Source organism: Hemiscyllium ocellatum, chromosome 32 (genome assembly GCF_020745735.1).
Source record: "Hemiscyllium ocellatum isolate sHemOce1 chromosome 32, sHemOce1.pat.X.cur, whole genome shotgun sequence".
Lineage (NCBI taxonomy): Eukaryota > Metazoa > Chordata > Chondrichthyes > Orectolobiformes > Hemiscylliidae > Hemiscyllium > Hemiscyllium ocellatum.
In genome coordinates, this window is record NC_083432.1 from 16,103,540 (window position 1) to 16,130,617 (window position 27,078).

The window sequence follows — 27,078 nt, forward strand, 5'->3', positions numbered from 1 at the left end:
TTTTCCTGTTGATTGTAATTTTCTTGAGTTCTTCCCTCCCTTCCATTAGGGCAGCACGGTGGCTCAGTGGTTAGCACTGCTGCCTCACAGCACCCGAGTTTAATTCCACCCTCAGGCAACCACCTGTGTGGAGTTTGCACGTTCTCTACTGTTTGCATGGGTTTCCTCTCACAGTCCAAAGATATGTAGGTTAGATGGATTGGCCGTGCTAAATTGCCCATAGTGTCCAGGAAAGTGCAGGCGAAGTTGATTAACCATGGGAAATGCCGGGTTATGGGGATAGGGTGGGATGCTGTTTGGTATTGACTCAATGGGCTGAATGGCCTGTTTCCATGTCGTAGGATTCTATGAAATTGCCTAATGTACAGTTATGTTTGGAATATTCCTTAATCCTCTGCAGTAAAGGTTGAAGTAAAATACCTGTTTAATTTATCTACTTCTCCTTATCCTTTATTTTCTGTAGAATCGACATTTACTTGATTAATTAGTTTCCTTTGATCTATATTTCCTTCAATTTATAAAATCGCTTACTATCTGATTTTATGTTGCAAGTTAGATTTCTCACATATATTAGTTCTTTTTCCCTCTTTATAATCTTTCATTCAATCCTTGCTTCTTCTGACCTGACACATAATTTTGATATGTATTTGCCTTTTTTAAAAATTTGATAGCCTCTTTAATGCTTGCGGTTAACCACTGAGTCCTCACCTTGGAATTTTTCTTTCTTACTGGAAAATTTTTGTTCAGTATATTCTGAAATATTCCCTTAAATGTCTGCTACTGCATCACTATTGAACAATTTTTTAACCTAATTTGTCAGTTCACTCGGCATTCATATTTTCGTATTGACATTATTAAAGTTAAACATGCTTGTCTTGGACCCATTTCTCTATCGTTTAAAACTGATGTAAAATTCAGTCAGATTATAACTGATGGTATCTAGGGGCTCCATCACTATGAGATCAATAATTAATTCCATCACATTGCACAATACCATGTCTCGAACTGATTGGCTCCAGAATGTTCTAAGAAACTATTGAAAAAAATCTTCTATGAGCATTTCAGCTGGGTCAACTTTGCCAATTGGTTTTTCCAGTCTATATTTAGATTAAAATCCCCCATGATTATTGTTGTACCTTTCTGACAACTCACATTATTTCTTCTGGTAAACTCCATCCTACTGGGTAGTTACTGTTACATGATTCCCACAAGTGATTTTGTGACATTATTATTTCTTATCTCTACACAAATCACTTCTATATTGCAGATTCCTAATTTAATCCTCTGCTGTGCTTGTACCATCATTAACTAACAGAGCCACTCCTCCACTTGTCCTAACTCTTGACCTTCCTAAACATCCTGTACCCTTAAAGATTCAGGTCTCAATCTATGTTATCCAGCCACCATGCAGCAGCTATCAGATTATAATTTGTAATTATATTTGTATTATCTGTTCTTCCCTGAATGCTCCATATGTTCAGATATAAAACTGTTGGTTTTACCCTTTTATTGTTGATACAACATCTCGCCTAAAGTATTGATTCACTCTGAAATTTGCACATTCAATCCCTTCCTGTCATGGTGCATTTCCATTTTAGAACTTTTCTCTCTTCCATTGTGTATATTCTTTAATTTAATGCATCTTCCCAAATTTGATCCTTTGCCCCCTTGCTATTCAGTTTAAATCCCTCTCTTCTTCTGTTGTCATGCAGTTTGCTAAAACAGCAACCCAGCATGGTTCAGGAGCAGACCAGCCTGATGGTAAAGATCCCACCTTTCCCAGGCCTGGTAGTAATGCCCCATGAACTGGCACATACACCAGTGTTTTGAGCCACACATTTGTGTATCGGGTCTTATTTGCTTATTTATTTTGAGGTATGAAAAAGCGACAATTTGGTGCAATTTTATTAATGTAGTTGATATTGGATTTGGCAATACATCAAACTAATCCACCACTTGATAGCAATTTAATTTTAAATTACTTCATGGTAAACTATAGATCTCAGAATTATTCCTGTGCAGAAGAAGGCCATTCAGCCCATTGTCTCTGCACCGACTCATTATGAGCCTTAAATTATTTACGAATCAGCACCTTAGTAAAATAAAAATGCTTTGACTTTAAAAATATTTTTAAATGCTCCTGATAGAAGTTAATTTGAAGAGTCCTTTTAAAAGGTATATGGCAGAAGCCTGTCACATGCTTTATTCTGAACTGTGGAGTCATAGAGCGATAGAGATGTACAGCACTGAAACAGACCCTTCAGTACAACTCATCATGCTGACCAGATATCCTAAATAAATCTAGTCCCATTTGCCAGCACTTGGCCCATATCCCTCTGAACCCTTCCTATTCATATACCCATCCAGATGCCTTTTGAATGTTGTAATTGTAGCAGCCTCCACCACTTCCTCTGGCAGTTCATTCCATAGAAACGCACCACTTTTTGCATGAAAAAGTTGCCCCTTAGAGTCTTTTCAATATATCTCCTCTCACTTTAAATCTATGCCCTGTAGTTTCAGATTCCTCTACTTTGGGAAAAAGTGCTTGGCTATTCACCCTATCCATGCCCCTCATGATTTTATAAACCTCTATAGGGTAACCTCCATCAGCCTTATGTCCAATTTTTTTGAGCCAGGTCAACTCACAACACTTAACGTGTTTTTTTTAGCCAATCTACTCAGAGATACTATTGCACGTCTCTGGAGCAGGTGGGACTCTAACCCAGGCCTCCCAATCCAGAGGTAGGGACATGAAACCAATGTTGGTGAATTGTGCCAATCAAATGAGTGGAAACCCTAGGCTGAGATGTCTTGTACTTATGTTTTCACTAATTTCCAATTCACGTCCTCTAATCCTACTTTCTTGACACACTTTGAAGTCTGTGTTTATCAATGTGAAGCTAATTACCAGAAAACAAGACTTTTCTCTACCAAAGAAAGCCCATGAGTTGGTGCAGATTCTGTGCAGATCAGTTGTTGTAAGATACAATATTTCAGTATGCAACTTCTGAATAACAATATATTGTAAAAACAGACCATTAAAATTATTGCTGATCTCATTCAGTCTCTTCTCTCCTGCAGATCATTTTAGCATTTGGAAACTACATGAATAGCAGTAAAAAAGGAGCCGTTTATGGCTTCCGATTGCAGAGTCTTGACCTGGTAAGATTGTGGAACTATTATTGGAAAATTATGTATTAATTAATCTAGTGATTTACCAATGTAACTTGCAGTCTCTAATAATCTACTGAATAGTCTAATGAATGATTGGTCATAATTAGCTATTGTCTGCAATGTTAATTTCACCAGTCAGCATGCAACCATTTGATGGTGATCAATTGATTGTAATTCCATCAATGCTAGGAACCAACTGAAACCAACTCTCAGAATGCTGGAGAAACTCAGCAGGTATGGCAGGATCTGTGAAGGGAAAAATCAGAGTTAATGTTTCAAGACTGGTGCAATGCTCAAAGTGTTAACTCTGTTTCTCTCTCCACAGGTACTGACAGACCTGCTGAGTTCCTCCAGCATTCTCTGTGTTTCAGATTTCTAGCTTTTTTGCTATTTTATCTTGATACTGGGACGTGACTTGATGTCATTCTCATAGTTTTAGATCTGAATGCATTTATGCTGAAAGGATGACATTGAAGAGTGGGTCGGTTTGGAGTTCAGATAATACTGTTAATGAAAGCAAACAGAGATTCGACTGAGCAACGAACAGTGGTTGTTAATCTATAGAGTGTGTGGGGTGGTTCTATTAGTGAGTGTATACTGAATAAGTTTTTAAAAAATTATTAACATATTCTTGGTTGCTTATTGGATGAATTGACATAGATGATATTGCATTATTGGCTGTAAGCATTGAACGAGTCAGTGCACATTTTGTTAATTGTGTTGTTGGCTGGGTACAAATCATTTAAGACAGATTCTAATTATAAGGACATGTAACTGTGATTCCATTAATTATTTTGTCTCTGTTCACCTTCAGCTCCTTGAAACCAAATCGACGGACAGAAAACAGACGCTAATGAACTACATTGTAGACATAATCCACACGCAATATCCTGAACTCAGTACCTTTCATACTGAGCTGCTCTTTGTCGACAAAGCTGCTGCAGGTAATAAAGCCAAGTGACCTGAACAGAATGTTGACAGTTTTACAGATGGAGAGGGAATAGTTACTAATTCATAAATTGGGAGCATTTATTCAAGTACAGCAAGGAGGAAGAGCAGAGATAGGGGTACACCATATGGGAACAGTGATGAGGGTACACCAAGTTGGGGAGGGGGCAGTGATGATGCTACACCAATTGGGGGGATACAATGATTAGGGTACACCAAATGGAGGGAACAGTGATGAGGGTACACCAATGCAAAAGAAAGTTTGAAACAATGGAAAATTCAGTATTTAGATTATCGTATATACTTGTATAAAAGTCAAATTTTTTAGACGTTTTTAAAGGTTAAAATTATGGGGTTGACGATTACATGGAAACTACTTTTGAAGGACTGAAATTCATACTACAGTCCAAAATACCGTATTATTAGCAGAAGCCCAATTGATCTCTAAACGAATAAAAAAAACTCAACGAATTACGGTAATTACTGGATAAAGACAATAGAATCAAAAATGAATTAGTAAGCTTTCATTTATACATACAAAATGTGAAGTAGAAATATAATACGGCTTTAAATTAAAATCACATGGTACATCTTAATGAAATTTTAAAACCTCATCTAGGTATCTGACTGTATTCCACAAGTGCTACAGGGGAACTCAGCTCAGCTGAGCTGCACACAAAGGGAGGTTGTCACCTGACTCTGACCTGATGCATCTTAAACCTTCATGCCAAATTGGTGTGAATTGTACATCAAAACACACAATAGCTCCAAAAAATTCATTTCCTCATCATGACATTTATGCGCAGGATAATACCTTGACTTGGAAATGTTGGTCTGTTATCTGTCAAAACGAAGGTCAAATTTACGTGAGATATGTGGAACATTCAAGACTTGTTGGCCACAAATATGGAATCGACCATCGCATGAGATTGACTTTTAATCGAGGATATACCATACATTAATGATTAAAGCTGTGATGGCTCGATTGTGTGAATGCGACACTTGTGAAGTTGGGGCGAGAGGATGTTAGATTATGTTGGTATGGTAGTAATGAAGGAAAAATGATTTTGTCACATTGGAATTGTTCTCACAAAGGGAAAGTGATGAATGTTCACCAGTATTGTTTGTGTATTTTGGTGGAGTACGGAGCATGTTAGTGCTGTCAGGTTGATGCAAACTCTTATGAAACGAAAGAAATGAAACTTCACGGTGGGCAGAGGAGAGTGTTGTTAGTGAACAATGGCTCAGTCTTATCAAAAATTGCTGAAGAGACAAAGACAAGAGAAGAGTCATAAGTTCACCGTCCCACAGGCTGTCTGAGAAATAAGGAATAAATAATGAAAATAAGGGACCATCCCTTAGAAAATGAATAGTTGGCCACTGTGAATGATGTTGCTATCTTTAACTGCAAGTATTTTAAATTATAATGGCATGTATATCAGTTCCGATCTATTCTTTGTATTGGGATTGGTAAGAGTAGACAATTAGTCACAGGCATCTGTCTCTATTAAGGAGATACAACCGATTAGTCCACTTGAGGAGTACCAATTCACGTCAAGCCTGGGGCAGGCAAAGGAGTAGGTCCAAGTTTACCTTAACCAATAAAAAAAACCAAAGAACTACAGATGCTGCAAGTCAGATACAAAAGAAGATTGCTGGAAAAACACCACCAGTCTGACAACATCTGTGGAAAGGATGCAGGGTTAATGTTTTGGGTCCAGTGACCCTCCTTCAGATGGGTCTTCCGGGGTAGACCAAGTCTATCTTATCCTGAATTAACTTGTTGTGATCGCAATATTCTGAAGTACATATTAGCTATCGTTCCACCTGAGCTAACCTCACACTCAATAAGAGATGGAAGATAGCTATGTGATGGGGAGTTGATCAAAAGGAAATGCGTATTTGATAATGTCTCAGTTTGATTTCTGGGAATGATGCCAACGTGTAGCAGGTTGGACCTGTCATTGCCCTTTAGCAGGATGGTTCCATGTCTGCACTCACTGGCAATTTAACAGTGAGAATCTGGGAAAAATTAAATCTGGGAAATTAGAACCTGAGCCTGCTCCACAGCAATAGTAACAGAGACCTGACTCCAACTCCTTTAGAAAGACAAGCTGTGCCATTCAGACAGGATCAACAATTCCCTCTGAATCATCAGAGTGGCTTTCTTCATCTTGCTATGAATGTAGCTCCTGTGACTTCATTGGCACCAAAATAATGTCAAGGCCAATTTCTGAGCATGTGTGGGTACTTCTTTGGCCCTTTCCTATTTCATATTTATGCTGCTCCTTGGTGACTCCATCTATAGACATACTGATTAGCTATCTTCTCACCACTTCTCTCATTCCCTCCCTACCTCTGTTTTTTCACATAGCTTATTTCACCGTCCAACATTGGATCATCAAAAAATGTGCAATTCAATATTTTAAGGTCTGAGCTTTCTCATCAGTTTCTGCCCTATATCCGATCCTCTCTTTAGCCACTGTCCTCAATGAAGAATCCCTATGTCGTGGTCAACTCCAAAATCACCTAACTCCACCTCTGTAATATCACCTGACTCTAGTGCTTCCTCCTCTCATCTGCTATTGAAACCCTCACTTATGCATTTATTACCTGCAGACTCAATGATTCCAGTGCTCTCCTGTCAAATATTCCACATTCCATAGTCCAGAAACAAAGTCATTCATATCGAACGCACACTAAGACCTACTCACCTATTACTCCTACGCTCACTGACCAGTATTGGCTCCTTGTCCAGTAGAGCCTTGCGTTTAATTCTTCATTCTATTTTCAACCTTATCTATAGCCTCACTTCCTTCATATTTTTGTGAGCTTCTCCAGTGTGACAGTCCTCCAAGATATCTACTCATGTAACTCTGGCTTCTAATGCATCCAAGATTTTCATTACTCCATGTTAGCCTCCATGCCTTCAGCAACTAAGGGTCTAAGCTGTTGAATCTCCTCCTTAAAACTCTTTCACATTTCTAATTCCATCTCATCATTTTCTTAAAAGCAACCTCTTTGTCAGGGTATCAGTCACCTGTCTTACTGTCTCCATTTTTGGTTTAGTGTCAAAATTCAGGATGTTTTATCACATCAAAAATGCTATACAAATGCAAGCTATTGCACATTGAGGAATCAATCTGCCTTTGTTTCTGTCTTGGGCACATCGTGTTGTACCTGCCTCACCACCTGAACCATTATCAGCTTCTTTGATTAGAATGTGGGTGACTTTTCCCACTTGCTGTCTCTATCGCAGTGTCACTGGACAATGTTCTACAGGACGTGCGATCGTTACAACAGGGGATGGAACTTGTCCGGAAAGCTTTCATGGTCGAGGATACCAGTTTACTCCTGAAAGAATTCCTGAGCAGCAACAGTGAGAAAGTGGACAACTTACAGAAGGACGGCAAAACTGCGCAGGTAAGTAGCAACAAGCTCACTCAAAGAATAGTCTAAAAGCTCATCTTACTGAGCCAAAACATCCACTTGTTGAGGTCACACTGCACTGTGCACACAGTGATGTCTTATGTTAAGTTAGCTAGCTTTGGCCAGCGTTTATCAGTATACACAAAGCCACTCAATTGTCAAAAAAACCAGCCCAACACTTACCGTTCAGGTACCCTGAGGTGAGTAAGGGAAATAGATCAGGTCACTTTCCCAAACATTGTTGGAAAGGTGCAGATATTGAAGTGCTCCAGATGTTAGGCTGCTCTGTAACTGATATTCCAATCATTTGTCTCATAATCCTACTTCATTCAAAAATAAATATACAGAGTCATAGCCAGAGAGTCCTATAGCGCAGAAACAGGTCCTTTGGTTCAACCAATCCGGGCCGACCATAACCCTAAACTAAACTAATCCCAGCTGCCTGCACTTGACCAATATCCATCCAAAGCTTTCCTGTTCATGTGCTTATCTAAATGTCTTTTAAATGTTGTAACTGTATATGTATCCACCACTTTCTCTGGAATTTCATCCACATAGTAACTGCGTTCTCAGCAAAAAATAGTTGCCCCTCATGTATGTTTTTAAATCTTTCTCTCCTTACTTTCAAATTATGCCCCCGGTATAGAAATTCCCCACCCTAGGGAAAAGACACCTTCCATTCACCTTATCTATGCCCCTCATGATTTTATAAACGACTATAAAGTCATCTCTCAACCTCTAACACTCCCGTGAAAAAAGCCCCAACCTATCCAGCATTTCCTTAACTCAGGCACTCCGTTCTAATTGACAATTTATCCAAACTCTCAGGATTGATTCTAACAAATTGCCCACACTGATTTCTGGTTACCCATTATTATTATCCCAGTCTTGTTCTCCAATGGGTCTCTCTTCACTTTGGCCTTTTTGTTCCCTCTTATATATTTAAAGAAGTTTTTGCTGTGCAGGTTTATATGAATTGCCCATCTGGCCTCATAATTTATTTTATATTCCATACAGCTTCTAACCAGGCCTGTCAGAATACGGATTAGTTTAGAAAAAAGAAGAGAAATTGCTGGAGAAACTCTGCAGGTCTGGCATCATCTGTGGAGAGAGAAACAGAGTTAGTGTTACAGGTCCAGTGCGACTCTTCTTTTGTGAACTCTGTTTCTCTCTCACAGATGCTGTCAGATCTGCTGAATTTTTCAGTACTTTGACCTTTTTGCTTCCAATCTTCAGTATCTGCAGTACTTTGCCTAAATTGACTGATTTAAATTTGCTTTTTGTGGCAGACCCTGGTGTTGTGTAAATCTGAGTGAGTCTTTGTGAGGTGACTCAACTGGAATGAATGGCGGGCTACAGGTGTCTGCGTTCAGAGTGAGGCCACTTCCTGTCTGCAGCCAGAAAAAATTAAGAGGGGAGACTCGTGCCTTAGATCGGTGACCTTTTTAGACAGCTGCTCAATATCCACCAGGGCTTCCCAAGGAATATGCACGGAGCTCCCAGATCCCAATGAACTTGTTCAAGAGGGACTTACCTTTGTTCTAGTTAATTTTGATCATCACAGTCCCAGTTGCTGATTGGGACTAACCTTGTGTTCATTGTTTTCTTCCACAGGAAGCTTACCAATCTGTCATTGAGTACTTTGGTGAAGATGTTAAGACGATGCCACCATCCATGTTCTTCCCATTCTTTTTGAGGTTCATCAAGGCTTATAAGGTAAAGAACAGAACACTGCGCGATCTCCATTTAGTCTAGGTCACTAGACTGATGTGTATACACTTCAATGTTTGCTTCAAAATGCGTTGTTCCTTCCTGAAGCTCATTTCTGGACAATCCCATCATTATTCTAATGAAACATAGTTTAAATTAGAATTTTCTAACTTATAATACAGCAAACTGTTAATTAACCAACACCTATGGGACCAGGAGTATATCAGTTGATTGAATATTCCAGTTGATCAAGAGGACCACATAATCAATATAAAAACACACACTAAGTAATAGAAATGTAATGCAAGGATAAACTCATCAGTGTAATACTTTATTTACAACACTAATCACGAATAGTAATGCAATTTTGCCTTAAATAAACAGTCTCTGGCAGAGAGCCTTCTCACTTACGCCCTCAACTGACTATTCGAACATTGCAACAATACTGTAAACATCGCGGCATTTGAGGCAAATAATTTTGCAGGTTTATCAACAGTGCTGCTTCATAAAATAAAGTTTGCTATGAACGTTGCCAGCATTATCACTACCCCCTCGACAGTTGATTTTTATACAGGCTTGATCCTTCAAGCCACCTGTGCCAGTCAGGAACATCATGACTGATCTGACTGTGGCCTTTACTCCATTTACTCACCCACCCCAATATGACTTGAATTTCCTCTGTCTCCAACATTCTGGAGGAAAATTTCACAGACTCACGGCCCACTGAGAGAAACAGTTTGTCCTTATCTCCCTCATAAATGGGAGGTCTCTTATTTTTAAACTGTGTCCTAGTTCCAGTCTCTCCCACAATGGGAATATAGACCACCTTGACACTGAGAAAATGTCATACACCAGGTAATTTTACATGCCCTAATCTATGTTAATTAAGGAGGAACTTGTTTCACTGATAGGAGAGGTAATACCAGGGGATACCGACTAATCTTAATTTGGAAAAGCCCCAGTCATGAATTTGCTGCTTGAAAGAAGGGCAGGAACTGATTTTGTTATGATTTTTGATTTTGCCTCCAAAATGTGCTCTTCTAAGAAACTCTCAGAGAGCAGGTCATATTAGACTTAGTACTATATAATGTGACAGAATTAATAAATCACCTCAGAGTAATGACATCTTTGGATAGGAGCAATCGTAATATGATTCAATTTTGAAAGGAAGATGGTTCTGCCTAAGATTAGCATTTAATTAAAAGATTACAACATTTTAAAGTGCACCTATGCCAACATGAGCTGAAATGAAGTGCGCTATCAAGTAAGCAGGTACATCATTACACAAAAAGTGGCAGACACTGAAAGGGATAAACGTAAGGAGAAAGTGTATACTTGAGTGGCACTTCAGATGACTAGTCAGAATACAAAGAATGTTGGAGAATGACAGAAGGGTTTTCAGTACAAATAAATAACAGCATGAGTAGAAACTAGCTAGAATTAAAAGGACAGATAGCAAGAATTTCTACTGGTATATAAAAAGGGAAAAGAAAGTAAAGCAAAGTTGGTTGGCATGAGGGAAAGAATGGGGAATTAATGGTAGATAATAAAGAACTGGCAAATGTAATGAATAAATGTTTTGTTTCTGACTTCACTGGAGAATACAGAAAGCATCTCAGTAATACCTTTAAATCAGTAAGTGGACAGAAGAAGGGAACCTGGTAAATTATAATCACCAGGGAGGTGTTAATGAGTGAACAGATGCAACTAGAGGTGGATAAGGTTCTAGATCCAGATGGACTTCATCCCAGGCTTTTAAGAGAGGTGACTAATGAAGCATTTGATTTGTTGGAGTTAATTTCCCAGAAACCAGAAGGCATTTGATGAGGTTGCACATAAAGGGTTATTATGCAAAGCAAAAGCTCATACTGCAACTTACCAGTTTAAATACAAGATAGGCTGATTGACAGAAAAATACAGAATGTGCATAAATGGATCTGTTTCAGATTCACAGGACATGATGAGGGAGGCCCAAAACAGATGTGTCAGACCCTCATCATTTTACAATTCATATCAATTAATTAGGTGAGGAGATTAGGTAGGTAAAGTTGCAGGTGAGATGTCGATAGGTTGGGAAATATATTGTGAAGATGACATAAGCAGGTGATATTGATAAATTGAGTGAGTGAGCAGATGGAGTAGAATATGGGAAAATGGGAACTTGTTTAATTTGGCAGGAAGAATAAGAATACAGAGTATAATTTAAATGGTAAACTACTGCAGAATTCCAAGGTGCAGATGGATATAATTGTTTTACTGCAAGAATCACAAGATGTAAATATGTAGCAAAGCAAGTGATTAAGATAGTTAATAGAATGTGATTCTTTATTACAAAGGGAATTAGACATAAAAGTAAGGATTTATGCTTCTGTTATATGGGACACTGGTGAAAACATGTCTCGAATACTGCGTGCAGTTTTGGCCTTCTTATTAAAGAAAAGCTGTAACTATGCTGAAGGTGATTCAAAGGATGTTTATATGAGATCGATACCTGGAATGGACAGGTTATCCATTGTGCTCAGGCTGGATTTTATTTCACGGGAGTTTTGAAAAGCAAGAGATGACTTGAGTTGGACCGAAGGGTCTGTTTTCCGTGCTGTATGACTCTGTCTGATTGGTCTTGACAAAGTGGAAGTGGAAAGGATGTTTATCCTTGTTGATGAGTCCAGAATGAAGGGAACACTGTTTAAAATTAGGAATCAGCCTTTAAAGGTAGAGTTGAGAAGATTTTTCTTTCCCTGAGAGGATTGTGCAACTTCCATAGTCTCTGCCTCAGAGGGCAATGGAAGTGATTTTTAAGACAGAACTGGTTGGATCCTTGTTAGGCGAGGGAATCCCAGGTTAATGAGGATAAATAGGAATGTGGTATATACAGGACACGGAAAGATCAGTCATGAATTTAGTTTATGAAGAACAGGTTTGAGGTATCAAATGCCTTTCTTCTGCTCCTAATTTGTATGTTTGAAAGGAACTTTGATAAATAATGAAGAAATTGCAGGAAAAATTGCCAAAACAATGGGAAAGAAAGATCCCAAGGCATTAAGTGTTTAGTCTTTTCAAAGTGGTTGAATGATATATTAATTGTAATTGTACCAAGCCAATGGATTCATGGCAATACCTGATGATTCCATTTTCTTATATAATCTCAGCAAGCTGAGCAGGAAAATGAGTGCCGAAAGAAGCAAGAGGCAATGGCCGTTCAAAACCCTGAGGACAAAATCTCATCGTCCAATATGGACCAGCCAGATGTGAAGGTGAGGATTCTGTCTGAGCTTAATGGTGAAATGATTTGACTGACAGCCTTTTGTTTTACATTGGTTTGGGAAAATATGTTCATAGACTCCCTACAGTGTGGAAACAGACCATTCTGCCCTTTGAGTCCACACTAACCCTCTGAAGAGCATCCCAATCAGACCCACCCTCTACCCTAACCCTGTACTTCCCATGGCTAATCCACCTAGCCTGCACAGCTTTGGACTGTGGGGGGAAACCAGAGCATCCAGAGGAAACATGCGTAGACACGAGGAGAACATGTAAACTCCATACATACCCAAGACTGGAATCAAACTATGAGGTGGCAGTGCTAACCACTGAACCACTGAACCACTATGCGATCTCTATTGAAAGATTTTGTTCACTAAGGAGAGCAATTTCATTCCAAATATTAAGAATGTTGAATTAAGAGCTCAGCTTGGGATTGGAATTGTGTAAGAACAACCAATGGCCCTTTGGCCTGTCGCCTAGCAACTGATTTGAGGAGCCAATGTGGAGGCCTACCTACCTCTGCCTTCATAGCCCAAGAAGAGCAAAACAAATTGTACAAATCTAAGGTTTCCTGTAAGTTGGGATCTAGGCCGTGTAATTGTCACCAGAGCCTCTGGAGTGTCTGAAATTGGTGAGTCTCTGTGAAGGGCCATGGCCATTCTATTGTCCCAACTGAGCACAGCAACACCAATCACCTTTGGCTCTGTTTCTTTATACTAGGCTAAATCTTAGAATATCTTTTGTTTAACATGAAGCTACTGAGAACATCATTTTACTTTAATTCTTCCGTAGAATGTGGGTGTCAATGGTAAAACCAATGTTTATTACCCAGCCCTAATTGCCCGTGATGAGTGGCTTCATCACCCACCTCAGAGGGCATTTGAAAGTCAACCACTGGTCTTTTAAATCAGAGTAGCAAGAGTAGCAGATTTCTTTCTCTGAAGGATGTGAATTGTTGTGGTTCTGTTCGCCGAGCTGGAAGTTTTTGCTGCAAACGTTTCGTACCCTGGCTAGGGAACATCATCAGTGCTATTGGAGCCTCCTGTGAAGCGCTGCTTTGATGTTTCTTCCGGTATTTATAGTGGTTTGTTCTTGCCGCTTCCGGGTGTCAGTTTCAGCTGTAGTAGTTTGTATGTGGGGTCCAGGTCGATGTGTCTGTTGATGGATGTTCTTGCCGTTTCTGGGTGTCAGTTTCAGTTGTAGTGGTTTGTATATGGGGTCCAGGTCTATGTGTCTATTAATGGAGTTTGTGGATGAATGCCATGCCTCTAGGAATTCCCTGGCTGTTCTCTGTCTGGCTTGTCCTATGATGGCAGTGTTTTCCCAGTCAAATTCATGTTCCTGGTTGTCTGAGTGTATGGCTACTAGGGATAGCTGGTCGTGTCGTTTTGTGGCTAGCTAATGTTCATGGATGCAGATTGTTAGCTGTCTTCCTGTTTGTCCTATATAGTGTTTTGTGCAGTCCTTGCATGGTATTTTATAAACTACATTAGTTTGGCTCGTGCTGGCTATTGGGTCCTTTGTTCTAGTGAGTTGTTGTCTGAGTGTGGAAGTTGGCTTGTGTGCTGTTATGAGTCCTAAGGGTCGCAGTAGTCTGACTACTAGCCAGACTACTGCGACCCTTAGGACTCATAACAGCACACAAGCCAACTTCCACACTCAGACAACAACTCACTAGAACAAAGGACCCAATAGCCAGCACGAGCCAAACTAATGTAGTTTATAAAATACCATGCAAGGACTGCACAAAACACTATATAGGACAAACAGGAAGACAGCTAACAATCCGCATCCATGAACATCAGCTAGCCACAAAACGACACGACCAGCTATCCCTAGTAGCCATACACTCAGACAACCAGGAACATGAATTTGACTGGGAAAACACTACCATCATAGGACAAGCCAGACAGAGAACAGCCAGGGAATTCCTAGAGGCATGGCATTCATCCACAAACTCCATTAATAGACACATAGACCTGGACCCCATATACAAACTACTACAGCTGAAACTGACACCCGGAAGCGGCAAGAACAAACCACTATAAATACCGGAAGAAACATCAAAGCAGCGCTACACAGGAGGCTCCAATAGCACTGATGATGTTCCCTAGCCAGGGAACGAAACATTTGCAGCAAAAACTTCCAGCTCGGCGAACAGAACCACAACAACGGACACCCGAGCTACAAATCTTCAACCAGACTTTAAACACTTACGGATGTGAGTGAACCACATGGGTTTTTGCAACAATTGCTGACAGCTGTCACAGTCACCATTACTGAGGCCATCTGATTATTTCAGGTTTTGTTTTCTTAATTAATTCAAATTCTACTAGCTGCTGCTGCTGTGGGATTTGAACCTGTGCCTGCAGGCCATTAGCCTGGGCCCCTGCTTTGCTAATGTCGAGACATTGCCACCACTTCCTAGAGCTGCAATGAGAACAACTATCTAGTGCAACTACTAAGACATGATCTTCGAAGAAGTCATATCCAGCAATGTCCCTTGAGACAGCAGTCTCCTCACTGACAGCGGAAAGGTTCCTGCTGATTGAAGTATAATCAAGGCAAATTACTCAAGCTGGTTACAGAGTGCAGTGGAACTGCAGGTTGCTATGACAGCTCATAAAATGACAGGAAAACCTAGTTCTATATATCTACAACTGAATTACACAATGGAGACCCTTCAGCCCATCTTGTCTGTATTGGTTCTATTACCTAATACTAAACTCCAGTCTTTTCACTATGTCCCCACAGACTATTTTTATTCAAAACTCATCCAATTTCCTCTTGAATGCCTCCATTGTACCTGCCTCCACCACATTTTTAGGCAGTGCACTCACTGACTGAAAAAGGTTTCATTCTCTCACCATCCCTTACTTTGCATCCCTTTAAAATACATCCACATTCTAAGCTCCTTTTATTGATGGGAGCCATTAAAGCAATAAGTCATAGTATCCCTACAGCGAGGAAACAGGTCTTTTGGCCTAACAGGTCCACACCAACCCTCCAAACTGTAACCCACTCTCCTGCCTTATACTGTACATTTACTACTGACTAATGCACCTAACCAATACATTCCCTGAGTGCTACAGGCAATTTAGCATGGTCATTCCACCTGACTTGCACATCTTTTGATTATGGGAGGAAACAGGACCACGGGAGAATGTGCAAATTCCACACAGACAGTCACCCAAGGCTGGAATTGAACCTGGGACCCTGGTGCTGTGAGGCAGCAGTGCCAATCACTGAGTCACCCGTGCCACTGCAAGTGAAGACGGGACACCACAGTGGAGACCAGGATCGGCAGGGTAACTCACTGCCTTCCACAGTCAAGTCCAGTCCAGGACTGGTACTGTCAGCTATTCTGGTCCCATTAGCCGTACAACAACATAATGGAGTGGGAGCAAACCACTAAAACAAAAGGAGCTCATGATATAAAAAAAGTATAGTCTGTCACACTTCATATATCACTCGCTTTTTGTGTCACTGAGAGCATATGCAGATTAACTGGCAGAGATCTTCTCGGACATCTTCAATCCCTCCCTGCAGCAACCCACTGTCCCTGCCTGTTTCAAGATGGCCTACATCATCCCTGTGCCTAAGACGGTTCATGCAGCACGTCTCAAGGACTATCGTTTAGTGACCCTAACTTCAGTGTCATGAAGTGCTTTGAAAAGCTGGTCATGGCATTGATCAACTTCAGCCTCCCCACTACTCTTGACCCACTCCAATTTGCCTATCGGACCAACAGATCCACGTCAGATGCCATATCACTTGCCCTTCACTCCTCCGTAGAACATCTTGACACCAACAACAGTAATGTACAAATCCTACTCATTGACAATTGTGTCCCTAATTGAAGAATTCCAGCACTGGGCCAGCCCATAGGTGATGAACCTTTGACATGCAGGCCATGTGAACAATCAGCTCCACAAATCTAACAGGTTGGGCCAATGCCTGTGCAAACTTGGTTTTGATCATGCCATGAGTAACTTGGGAATAACTGTAGATGATAAATTGAGGAAACACATCAATATTTCTACCTTGGATTTAACCAATAATCAGTTGATGAAAGAATAAACCAGAGCCAGTGTTCGAAAGATTTAATCAAAGAAAGACATTGTGGCTCAGTGGTTAGCACTGCTGCCTCACTGCAGCAGGGACCTGGGTTTGAGTCCAGCCTTAGGCCACTGTCTGTGTGGCGTTTGCATATTCTTCCTGTGTCTGTGTGGGCTTCCGCCCACAGTCTGGAGATGTGCAGGTTAGGTGGATTGGCCATGTTAAATTGCCCATACTGTTCAGGGATGTGTAGGCTAGGTGGGTTGGCAATGGGAAATGTAGCTTTACGGAAATAAAGTGGGAGGGTCGATGGCCCGAATGACTAGAGAATAGGGATTCTATCATGATAATAAAGAAATACAGACATATATCTCCTAATTTCAGTCTACCACAATAGATATTTTCTAATCAACCTATTCAGACATTATAACGTACATCTGGATTTTTGTTTTGATTTGATTTGATTTATTATTGTCACATGTACAGAAATACAGTGGTAAGTATTGTTTTGCATGTTATCCAGGTAAATCATACCTTAGATGAGTACATCATGGTAATAGAACACAATGTATTTTCTCTGCCACAGAGAAGATGCAAAGAAAAATCAACTTTAATATATGAAAGGTCCATTCAAGAGTCTGGGGTAGGTGAGATATGAACCCAGGCCTCCTGGACCAGAGGTAGGGACATTACCACTAAACCACAAGAGCCCCACTGTGTTGCTATTACACACTTAAGAAACCTCCCAGTCAAACCCTCACCTGTATGCACTTAACCTCAATTAAAATAATTAACATTGAGCTTCTCAATTGACAAGCTGCATATTTCACCCAGTGTTTGCTTAACTGACAGATTCTCAATTCGACCCTGTATGAACTCTGTATCTATTAAACAAACGTTAACTTTTCAACAATAAAGAACACATCGCTCAGCATCGTGTAATCATTTTGACTTTCTAAAACAGCATGCCACTCATCTGAGTGCGAGTAACACAAAAGCTCTGCTTTTTTTTTAAACTTAAGCACGCCAGGGAGTGATTTAAATAGAGGAGCTGTTTTCTAACATGGGTGACTCCAAATATTTTTCAATTTCATGAACAATTTATTTTCTGGTGATTGTAACTCACAGTTTCGCAGCAGTGACAAGTGAACTCTTATCTTTTTCTCTAGCCCCTTCCCACGAGGAATAAGGTCCCTCACATGGATCTAATGGCCGAGCTGAAGAAGAAGCAGCAGGGTAAAGAGAGAATGGTGTATGAGGGCAAGGACGGAGCAATTGAGGATATTATCACAGGTAATTCAGTGCAGGAGAATACCACACAGCTGTCTTGCACACTAATCTGGGGAAGTAAAACTTAAAGACTAATCCTTCAGGATTAATTTCTTTTCCCACCCCAAGTAGTCAGATACTGAATCCTTATGCTGGCTCTGTCATGTCACTCAGTGTAGAACGTGTTGCTACACATTCACAGTTTTGTAGAAATCTGGAAAAGGTATGGATGCTAAGGGACACTTAGTGTTTCAGAGCAATAGCTTTTTGTCAGACAAGAACAACAAGGGAATGCTGGTGGATAAGTGAAGAGTTGATCAGCCACAATCTAATTGAATTGTGTAGCAGGGCTTGTGGGACTGAATGGCCTCCTGCTTCATTGGCAGTGTGACAGTGCCACTCATCAAGGTGGCACTTTACAGCCAATGGCAACTGAGCTCACTGAAGGAAGTCCCAAGTAGACTGTGACTTGGAAAACCATGGAGAAAATACACCGTTAATTTTAAATTCGGGAGCGGTCAGAAAAGTGATAATGCTTAATTCTTCTTGAACTAAGTCCGGAGATCAATTGTGTCTAAATTGTGTCTCGTGTATTTAGCTGTTACAGCACTGAAACATGGGTATCTTTACAACTGTAAGAGTTACTATTGCAGTCAGTGGTTAAATTGAGAAATCCCTGGAAGTGTGGCTTGTTTCTCGGCAATCATAAAGATGCTGAAAGTCAAATCTTAATTTGAATGGCACGTCACTCTTTTAAAGGGAATTTGAGTGATTATTTTGAACTACTTCCAGTGTCACTTGCATCCAAACCTGTCTCAGTTTATGTTTTATTTCAGTAAAGCTAGATGAGGTGAATAATTAACCAAACATTAATTATGAGGTGAATAATTAACCAAACTCTGCTCTCACAACTATTACAGACAGACAGACATGCAAAAGCAAAATTTAGATTGTTTATAAAATGCCTGTATTGAGACAAAAGATTTCTTGTTTCAAATATTTGGAGGAAGGGAATTGTGAATATGTTCAGCTGAAAACTGCCTCTATGACTCTCACTCTCTCCTTTGCTCTTCTTTATATATCCCTCCCTGTTCCCCCATTTTCCTTATGTTTGCTTTTCTCTCTGTGTTGCTTTTTGCTTGCTTGCTGTCCCTCTCCTGCTTCCATGATTTTCATCACATTCTCTTATGCTTGTTCTTTATCTCCATCATGCTCTTTCCTCTGCTTTTCTCTCATATCATGTTGATCTCTGTTGCTTTGTCTCTGGTCCTTTCACATGCACCATTCTTCCTGCCTGGACTCTCATGGACAGCACTGAAGACTGTCCCATTCACTGCGCGGACTGCCAAACGCTCTTCTCGACTGTTCTACGATGCCTCATTTAACGATGAAAGTCCGCCTTAGTGAACTCTGCACTTTCTCTAGGTAACTGAACTGCAACATTAGTGTTTCATGCTTTGAAACCATCATTATTCATCAATACATTACAGGTTGGAGCAAAATGCATTGTAGGTAGCTTTATGGTTAATGTTGCAAATCTATATAAAAGTTGAGTTGTACTCTTCAGGTAGTTTAATAGGAGAATGTATATTATCTAAAGTTATCTAAGTTTAGAAATTAAATGATGCAATATTAATGTGTAATTACTTTATCTAATTTAATAGACAAAACAAGCGTTACAATAACTAACAAAGGTAATCTCATATGAATCATTTAAGTCTTTCACTACTAAAATTATGCCACATGATTTGAAGCTTTATGTGATATTATTGTTGGGAATGAATTTCTTTTATGTCGATGCTATAGTATAAATTGACCTTCAGAGATTCAAGCAACCTCTCCAAAAAGGTAGTGGAGGTTTTGACTGATGCACTGTGTAAAAGTGAACCACCAGCAGGGGGCGGTGGTCACCATGTTTATTGTTCAGCACAAAGCCATTGTTGTGTGTGGCCATGTCTTAATCTTCTCCGTGGCTCTACAATTGCACCCAATTATACCAGAAAGTAAAACATCAACTTGAGGTCAAACATAGAAGCTGATAACTAACGTGAGTGTAGCATGTTGTAGTTATAAATGGGTTTGACCTTTACAGCAAGTACACACAAGAACACTGGTTTTTGCAGCTGACAAATGCACCAGATACTCCAGAGTGATTACCTGTCATGTTTGTTTAGAATTCAGCAAAGGAGGACCAAAAGCTTGGTTACATGGGAAAACATTGCATGAGAGTAAACTTATAAGGAGCATAAATGCAAGACTGTAAGAGTTTCTATAAGTTGTAAATAGGAAAAGATAAGACAAATACATCGGTTCCTTACTGTCTGAAATGGAAGAATTGTGGATGGCATGGTGGCACAGTGGTTAGCACTGTTGCCTCACAGCGCCAGAGATCCGGGTTCACTTCCCACCTCAGGTGACTGACTGTGTGGAGTTTGCACATTCTCCCCATGTCTGCGTGGGTTTCATCTGAGTGTTCCAGTATCCTCCCACAATCCAAAAATGTGCAGGTTAGGTGAATTGGCCATGCTAAATTGCCCATAGTGTTAGATGAAGAGGTAAATGTATGGGGGTGGATTGTGGACTTGTTGGGCTGAAGGGCCTGTTTCCACACTGTAAGTAATCTAATTTTTTTTAGATTACTTACAGTATGGAAACAGGCCCTTCGGCCCAACAAGTCCACACCGACCCGCATACCACCCAGACTCATAGTCCTACATTTACCCCTTCACCTAATACTACGGGCAATTTAGCATGGCCAATTCACCTAACTTGCACATTTTTGGATTGTGGGAGGAAACCGGAGCACCCGGAGGAAACCCACGCAGACACGGGGAGAATGTGCAAAGTCCACACAGTCAGTCGCCTGAGGCGGAATTGAACCCGGGTGCCTGGCGCTGTGAGGCAGCAGTGCTAACCACTGTGCCACCGTGCTGCCCACTAACCACTGTGCCACCGTGCTGCCCCTAACCACTGTGCCACCGTGCTGCCCAAATTCTAAACAAAGAAATGGCAGAAGAGTTAAACAACTGCTTTTGTTCTGTGTTCACACAAGAAGACGCAAATAACTTCTCAAACAGTGAAGTCAGAGTCTTTTGCAAAGTAGAAATTGAAAAAAAACTTAGAATTAATAAAAATGTGCTGGAAAATAAGTGGGACTAAAAGCTAATAAATCTCCAGGGCCTGACAGTCAAGATCCCTGGGTATTAAAGTTGTTGGCCATGGAAATAGTGAATGTATTTGTTGTCATATTCCAGAAATTTTATTGATTGTGAGACAACCCTGACAAATTGGAGGGTGGTTTCACTCTTTGGAAAATGGACGGAGGGAGAAAATGGGAAATTATGGATTGTTTAGCCTAACGTCAGTAAGTGGGAAATGCTGGAGTCTATCATAAAGAATGTGATAGCAGGACCCTTAAATACCGACATTAAATCAACATGGATATTAAGAAAGGGAAGTTGTGTTTGATGAATGAACTAGAGGGTTTTTTTTCGCGAACATGGCCAATAGAAGAGCTGGGGGAAACCCAGTAGGTATGTGTATTTGGATTTTCAGGAAGATTTTGATAAAGTCCTAGATAAGATATTATTATGCAAAATCAAAGCACATGGAATTGTTAGTAAGATACTAGCATGGACTGAGAATTGGTTAGCAGGCAGGGAACAATACAGCAACTGGGTCACATTCAGTATGAAAGTGGGATACCTCAGGGAGTAATGCTTAGACCCCAATGATTCAAAATATATATCAATGATGTGGATGTGGGAATCAAGTTTCATATTTCCAAGCTTTCTGAAGACCAAAAACTAAGTGGGAGTGTTTGTGGTGAGGAAGGTATGAAGAGGCGCTAGGGTAATTTAGGCAAGTTCAGTAAGTGGGCAAATACATGACAGATGCAGGGTGATTTCGGTAATTGTGGAATTGTCCATTTCGGTAGGAAAAACAGAATAACAGAGTTTGTCATTGATTGAGAAAGGTTGATGTACAAAGGGACCTGGATGTCCTTTTACACTAATCACAGCAATTAAGCATGATAATTAGCAGTTAGGTAGGCAATATCTGTTGGCATTTGTTGCAAGGAATTTCGAGTACAGAAGCAAGGAAGTCTTATTGAAGAATAGAGCCTTGGTGGGTTCACACCTGGAATATTGTGTGTGATGTTTGTCTCCCTATAAAGATTTATAAAATTAGGAGGAGCATGGATAGGGTAAATAACCAAAGTCTTTTTCCTTGAGTGGAGGAGTTCTAAACTAGAGGGTACATTTAAGGGGAGAGGGGAAGGATTTAAAAAGAATTTGAGGCGTAACTTTTTCACGCATAGGATGTTGTGTGTATGAATTGAGCTGTCTGAGGAAGTGGTGGAGGCTGGTACAAACACAACATTTAAAAGGCATCTGGTTAGGTACATTGAATTTGTAAGGCTTTGAGGGATATGGGCCAAAGGTTGGCAAATGGAACTGGGTCAGATTGAGATGTCTGGTCAGCGTGGATGAGTTGGACCGAAGGGTCTGTTTCTGTACTATAATATCCTATGACTCTTTACCTAAGAAACGATATGCTTGTCAGAGAGAGAGTGCAGCGACGATTCAGCAGACTGACTCCTGGGCTGACAGGTTTGTCGTTTGAGGAGAGATGGTACAGACTAGGCCTGTCTGTATTCACTGGAGATTAGAAGAATGACAAGGGATCCCATTGAAACATATATAAAGTTCCGACAGGGCTGGAAAGACTGGATGCAGGGATGATGTTTTCTGGCCAGGACGTCTAGAACAAGAGGTTACAGTTTAAGGATATGCATAAGACATTTCAGACTGAGAGGAGACATTTCTTCACTCGGTTGTGGAATTCTCTACCATAGAAGCACATGGAGGCCGAGTCACTGAACATATTCAAGAAATACATAGACTTTTAGAAGCTAAAGGTGTCAAGTGATATGGGGTCACAGTGGGAGTATGGCATTGAAATAGAGGATCAGACATGATCCTGTTGAGTGTCAAATGCCAATTTCTGCTTCTGCGTTCTAGGTTTCTATAGGATCTGCCATATTTGGTCCTAATAGTTCCTCTGTATGAAAGTTCCCAACACTGAACTTTTTTGGTGTCACATTTTGCATTGGTCATGGAATCAGTTTATGATTAATTAATTGACTGCAGAATATTTGGTGATTGTCAAGATGTTCTAACAGTTTTTATAAAAGCTGAGTTTGCAAGCGATTTCCTTCGCGAGAAGTATCATTGAGTTTTTGCAGCATAGAAAGAGGCCCAATGTCTCATCACCAGTCATCAGACTGCCATCCATTCCAATCCCACATTCCAGCACTTGGCCAGTAGTCAGAGATGGTGTAGCTTTTCAATGTTCATCCAAAAAAGCTTTTAAACAGCTTAAGGGATCCCAATTCGACTGCCCATTCAGGCAGTGACACCAACCTCTGGGTGAAAAGATTTTTATTCAAGATCCCTCTAAATCTCTATCTCCTACCCTTAAAACTGTGTTCCCTGGTTACTGACACGTCTGCTAATGTAACAGGTATCTCCCTATCTACCCTGTCAATGCCTACCAGACGTTTATACAGGACAATTAGGTTCCCCCATCAGCCTTCTCTGTTCCAAGGGAAACAGCCCCAGCCTATCTAGTGTCTCTTCATAGCTGAATCAGGACAGTCTAGGCAACATCCTGATGAATCTCCTCTGCACCCTCTACAGTGTATTCACATCCTTCCTACAGTTTGGGGACCAGAATGGCACACGGTGCTCCAGCTATGGGCTACCTAATGTCGTGTGCAGCTCCATCATAACCTCCTTGCTTTTGTATCCAATGCCTTGACTAAAAGACAAGTGATTCCAAGGGTCCTGGTTTATGGTGAATTAAATGATCCAAGTATACAAAGAGGGAGAAATCAGCTGTTCCTGATGGCTTTCCAGTGGAGATAAAAAAAAGCTTGTACTCATTTTCGTGATCTTGGGACACTTGGAGCACTTTACAGCCAATAAAGTATTGTTGAAATTTGTAATTTCAAAATACAGCGGCCGATTTATGCACAGCAACTTCCCACAAACAATAATGCACAAATGACCAGAGAAGCTGTTTTGGCGATGTTGGTTAGCGAAGTATTTGCAGGACACCAGGGATTTCCCCTGCTTTGCTCCAGAATACTCTTCTCAGATCCAGGAGGACAATGGTATCTTGTTTCAACATCTCACCTCAACAATCGTATGCCTGAAAACATGGACCTCTCACAGTTCCGTAGACATTGTGCTCAAGTCTGGAGTGTGCAGCCAGTGTACTCAATCAACCAAACATTTCAAGATCTAAATGGAGGAGCAGGTCCCGCAGAAATGCCAATTCTCAATCAAAGGGAAGCCCAACATATTAATGCAAAAAAAAATGTTTCAAGCATTTGTAAATATTTGAAGCTATAGGTACTCAGGGTAAGTCATTATCAATATTTGAGGAGGTCATTATCATAGATTCTAGTCTTAAACTATTTTAGTGAGCTGAATGTAGCATAGGCTATAGGTTTCAATACATTCTGTGAGAAACAAAGCTCACTCACTTCAATAATTTCAGTTCGAGACAAGATCTGAATCAGTAGTGCCATTTATTTTACCCTTGCAAGAGGGTGCGATGTCCACTGTCTACAAGGCAGGGACACACACACACTCTGAATTCAACTAATACACGATATTTATGTAATTTGGTTCCTTTTTTATCCCATTGCTCCTCCCCGTTTCCATCCTCCCCTTCCCTAAGACCGGCACCCATTACTCCTGTTTATCTCTTGCCTTATCCGGCCTTGTCTGTGACAAAATGCCTATTTCTGGCCTCACAAGGCCGTTTGACCACATCCCACTGTAGCCCATAGTTAGGTATATCTTTTCTTCACCATTATCTACTCCCTCCATCTGTGCTTTCCCCAACCATACTGATCCTTATGACTTTTTAATTGGGGTTTGTTCCTGTGTTTCTGTAAAAGTGGGGAACAGATGCTTATAACTACTGCTTGTGCAAGCATATCTGGCTTAACCTACATCCTCACAGCACCTTATCCATTTGTCTGTAACATCTACCATTGTTTTGCAGTCATGTTTCATTCTTGCATACAATTTTAGCTAACACAAAAATAATTATGTATTTCCTCCACATTGTTTGCATTCTTGTTGACTCAGCTCTTAGTTGAAACATTTACACACTTGTGTGAGTTCATTTACCTTGTATAATAATTATAATTGCAGAAGTAACACTTTTACCTATATCCCACACATTCCAACTGTTGTGACATCTAAATCAGCATCTGGCCAGAGCTCTGTTAACAGATAGAGATCTAGATGTTCCAGTGCATACATTGCAATAGGTTAGTATGCATGTAGGAAAACAAATGTTATGGTTTATTGGGAGAGGATTTGTGTGCAAAATTTGAGAGACAATGCTCCAGTTGTACAGGGCATTGGTAAGACACCATCTGGAATGCTGTGTATAGCATTGAACATAGAACATTACAGTGCAGTCCAGACCCTTCGGCCCCTCGATGTTGCACCAACCCGCAGAACCAGTCTGAAGCCCATTTAACTGACACCATTCCATTCTCATCCATATGCCGATCTGATGACCATTTAAATGCCCTTAAACTTGCCGAAACTACTACTGTTGCAGGCAGTGCGTTCCATGCCCCTACTACTCTCTGAGTAAAAAACTACCTCCGACATCTGTCCTATATCTATCACCCCTCAATTTAAAGCTTTGTCCCCTCGTGTTAGCCATAGCCATCTGAGGAAAAAGGCTTTCACTGATCAACATATCTACCCCTCTGATTATCTTATATGTCTCAATTCAGTCACCTCTTAACCTTCGAAAATAGCCTCAAGTCCTTCAGCCTTTCCTCATAAGGCCTTTCCTCATAAGACCTTCCCAACATACCAGGCAGCATCCTAGTAAATCTCATCTGAACCCTTTCCAAAGCTTCCACATCCTTTCTATAATACAATGACCAGAACTGTATGTAATACTCCAAATGTGGCCGCACCAGAATTTTATACAGTTGCAGCATGACCTCATTGTTTTAAAACCCAATCCCTCTACCAATAAAAGCGAACACACCATTTGCCTTCTTAACAGTCCTATCAACCTGGGTGGCAAATTTCAAGGATCTATGTACCTGGACACCAAGATCTCTCTGCTCATCTACACTACCAAGAATCTTACCATTAGCCCAGTACTCTGCATTCCTGGTACGCCTTCCAAAGTGAATCACCTCACACTTTTCTGCATTAAACTCCATTTGCCACCTCTCAGCTCAGCTCTGCAGCTTATCTATGTACCTCTGTAATCTGCAACATCCTCCAGCACTATCCACAACTCCACCGACCTTAGTGTCATCCGCAAACTTACTAACCCCTCCTTCTATGCCCTCATCCAGGTCATTTATAAAAATGACAAACAACAGTGGACCCAAAACAGATCCTCGCGGTACCCCACTAGTAATTGAACTCCAGCATAAATATTTCCCATCAACCATCACTCTCTGTTTTCTTTCAGCTAACCAATTTCTGATTGAAACTGCTAAATCATCCTTAATCCCGTGCCTCCGTAGTTTGTGCAATAGCCTATCATTAGGAACCTTATCAAATACCTTACTGAAATCCATTTACACCACATCATCTGCTTTACTATCACCCTTTAATATCAAATAACTCAATAGGTTTTGTGAGGCACGACCTAACCTTCATAAAACTGTATTGACTATCCCTAATCAACTTATTTCTTTCTAGATAATTATAAATCCTATTTCTTAGAACCCTTTCCAACACTTTACCCACAACCAAAGTAAAGCTCACAGGTCTATAATTTCCAAGGTTGTCTCTACTCCCCTTTTTGAACAAGGGAACAAAATTTGCTATCCTCCAGTCTTCTGGCACTATTCCTACAGATAATAGTGACATAAATATCAAAGCCAAAGACTCTGCAATCTCCTCCCTGGCTTCCCAGAGAATCCTAGGATAAATCCCATCCACCCCAGGAGACTTACCTATTTTTACACTTTCCAGAATTGCTAACACTTCCTCCTTATGCACCTCAATCCAATCTAGTCTAGTAGCCTGTATCTCAGTATTCTCTTCGACCATATTGCCTTCTTCCAGTGTGACTACTGATGAAAAGTATTTATTTAGCATTTCCCCTATCTCCTCTGACTCCACACACAACTTCCCATTACTATGCTTGATTGGCCCT

The 27,078-nt window shown here is 40.5% G+C and overlaps 1 protein-coding gene across 4 annotated transcripts in view; it reads left to right on the plus strand.

Annotated features, from left to right (window-relative positions):
* The window catches only part of LOC132831037 (formin-like protein 1), a 273,471-nt gene that overhangs the window by 231,301 nt on the left and 15,092 nt on the right, over nt 1-27,078 (plus strand). For 2 of the 4 annotated variants that reach the window (XM_060849082.1, XM_060849084.1), the window contains 7 exons: nt 3,082-3,162; nt 3,989-4,118; nt 7,382-7,545; nt 9,166-9,267; nt 12,411-12,515; nt 17,754-17,877; nt 19,166-19,278. In XM_060849082.1, the coding sequence (XP_060705065.1) occupies nt 3,082-3,162; nt 3,989-4,118; nt 7,382-7,545; nt 9,166-9,267; nt 12,411-12,515; nt 17,754-17,877; nt 19,166-19,257 (798 nt within the window). In that variant the 3' untranslated portion in view covers nt 19,258-19,278. The remainder of the gene's footprint in view (nt 1-3,081; nt 3,163-3,988; nt 4,119-7,381; nt 7,546-9,165; nt 9,268-12,410; nt 12,516-17,753; nt 17,878-19,165; nt 19,279-27,078) is intronic. The other 2 variants (XM_060849081.1, XM_060849083.1) reach the window with 1 other exon arrangement.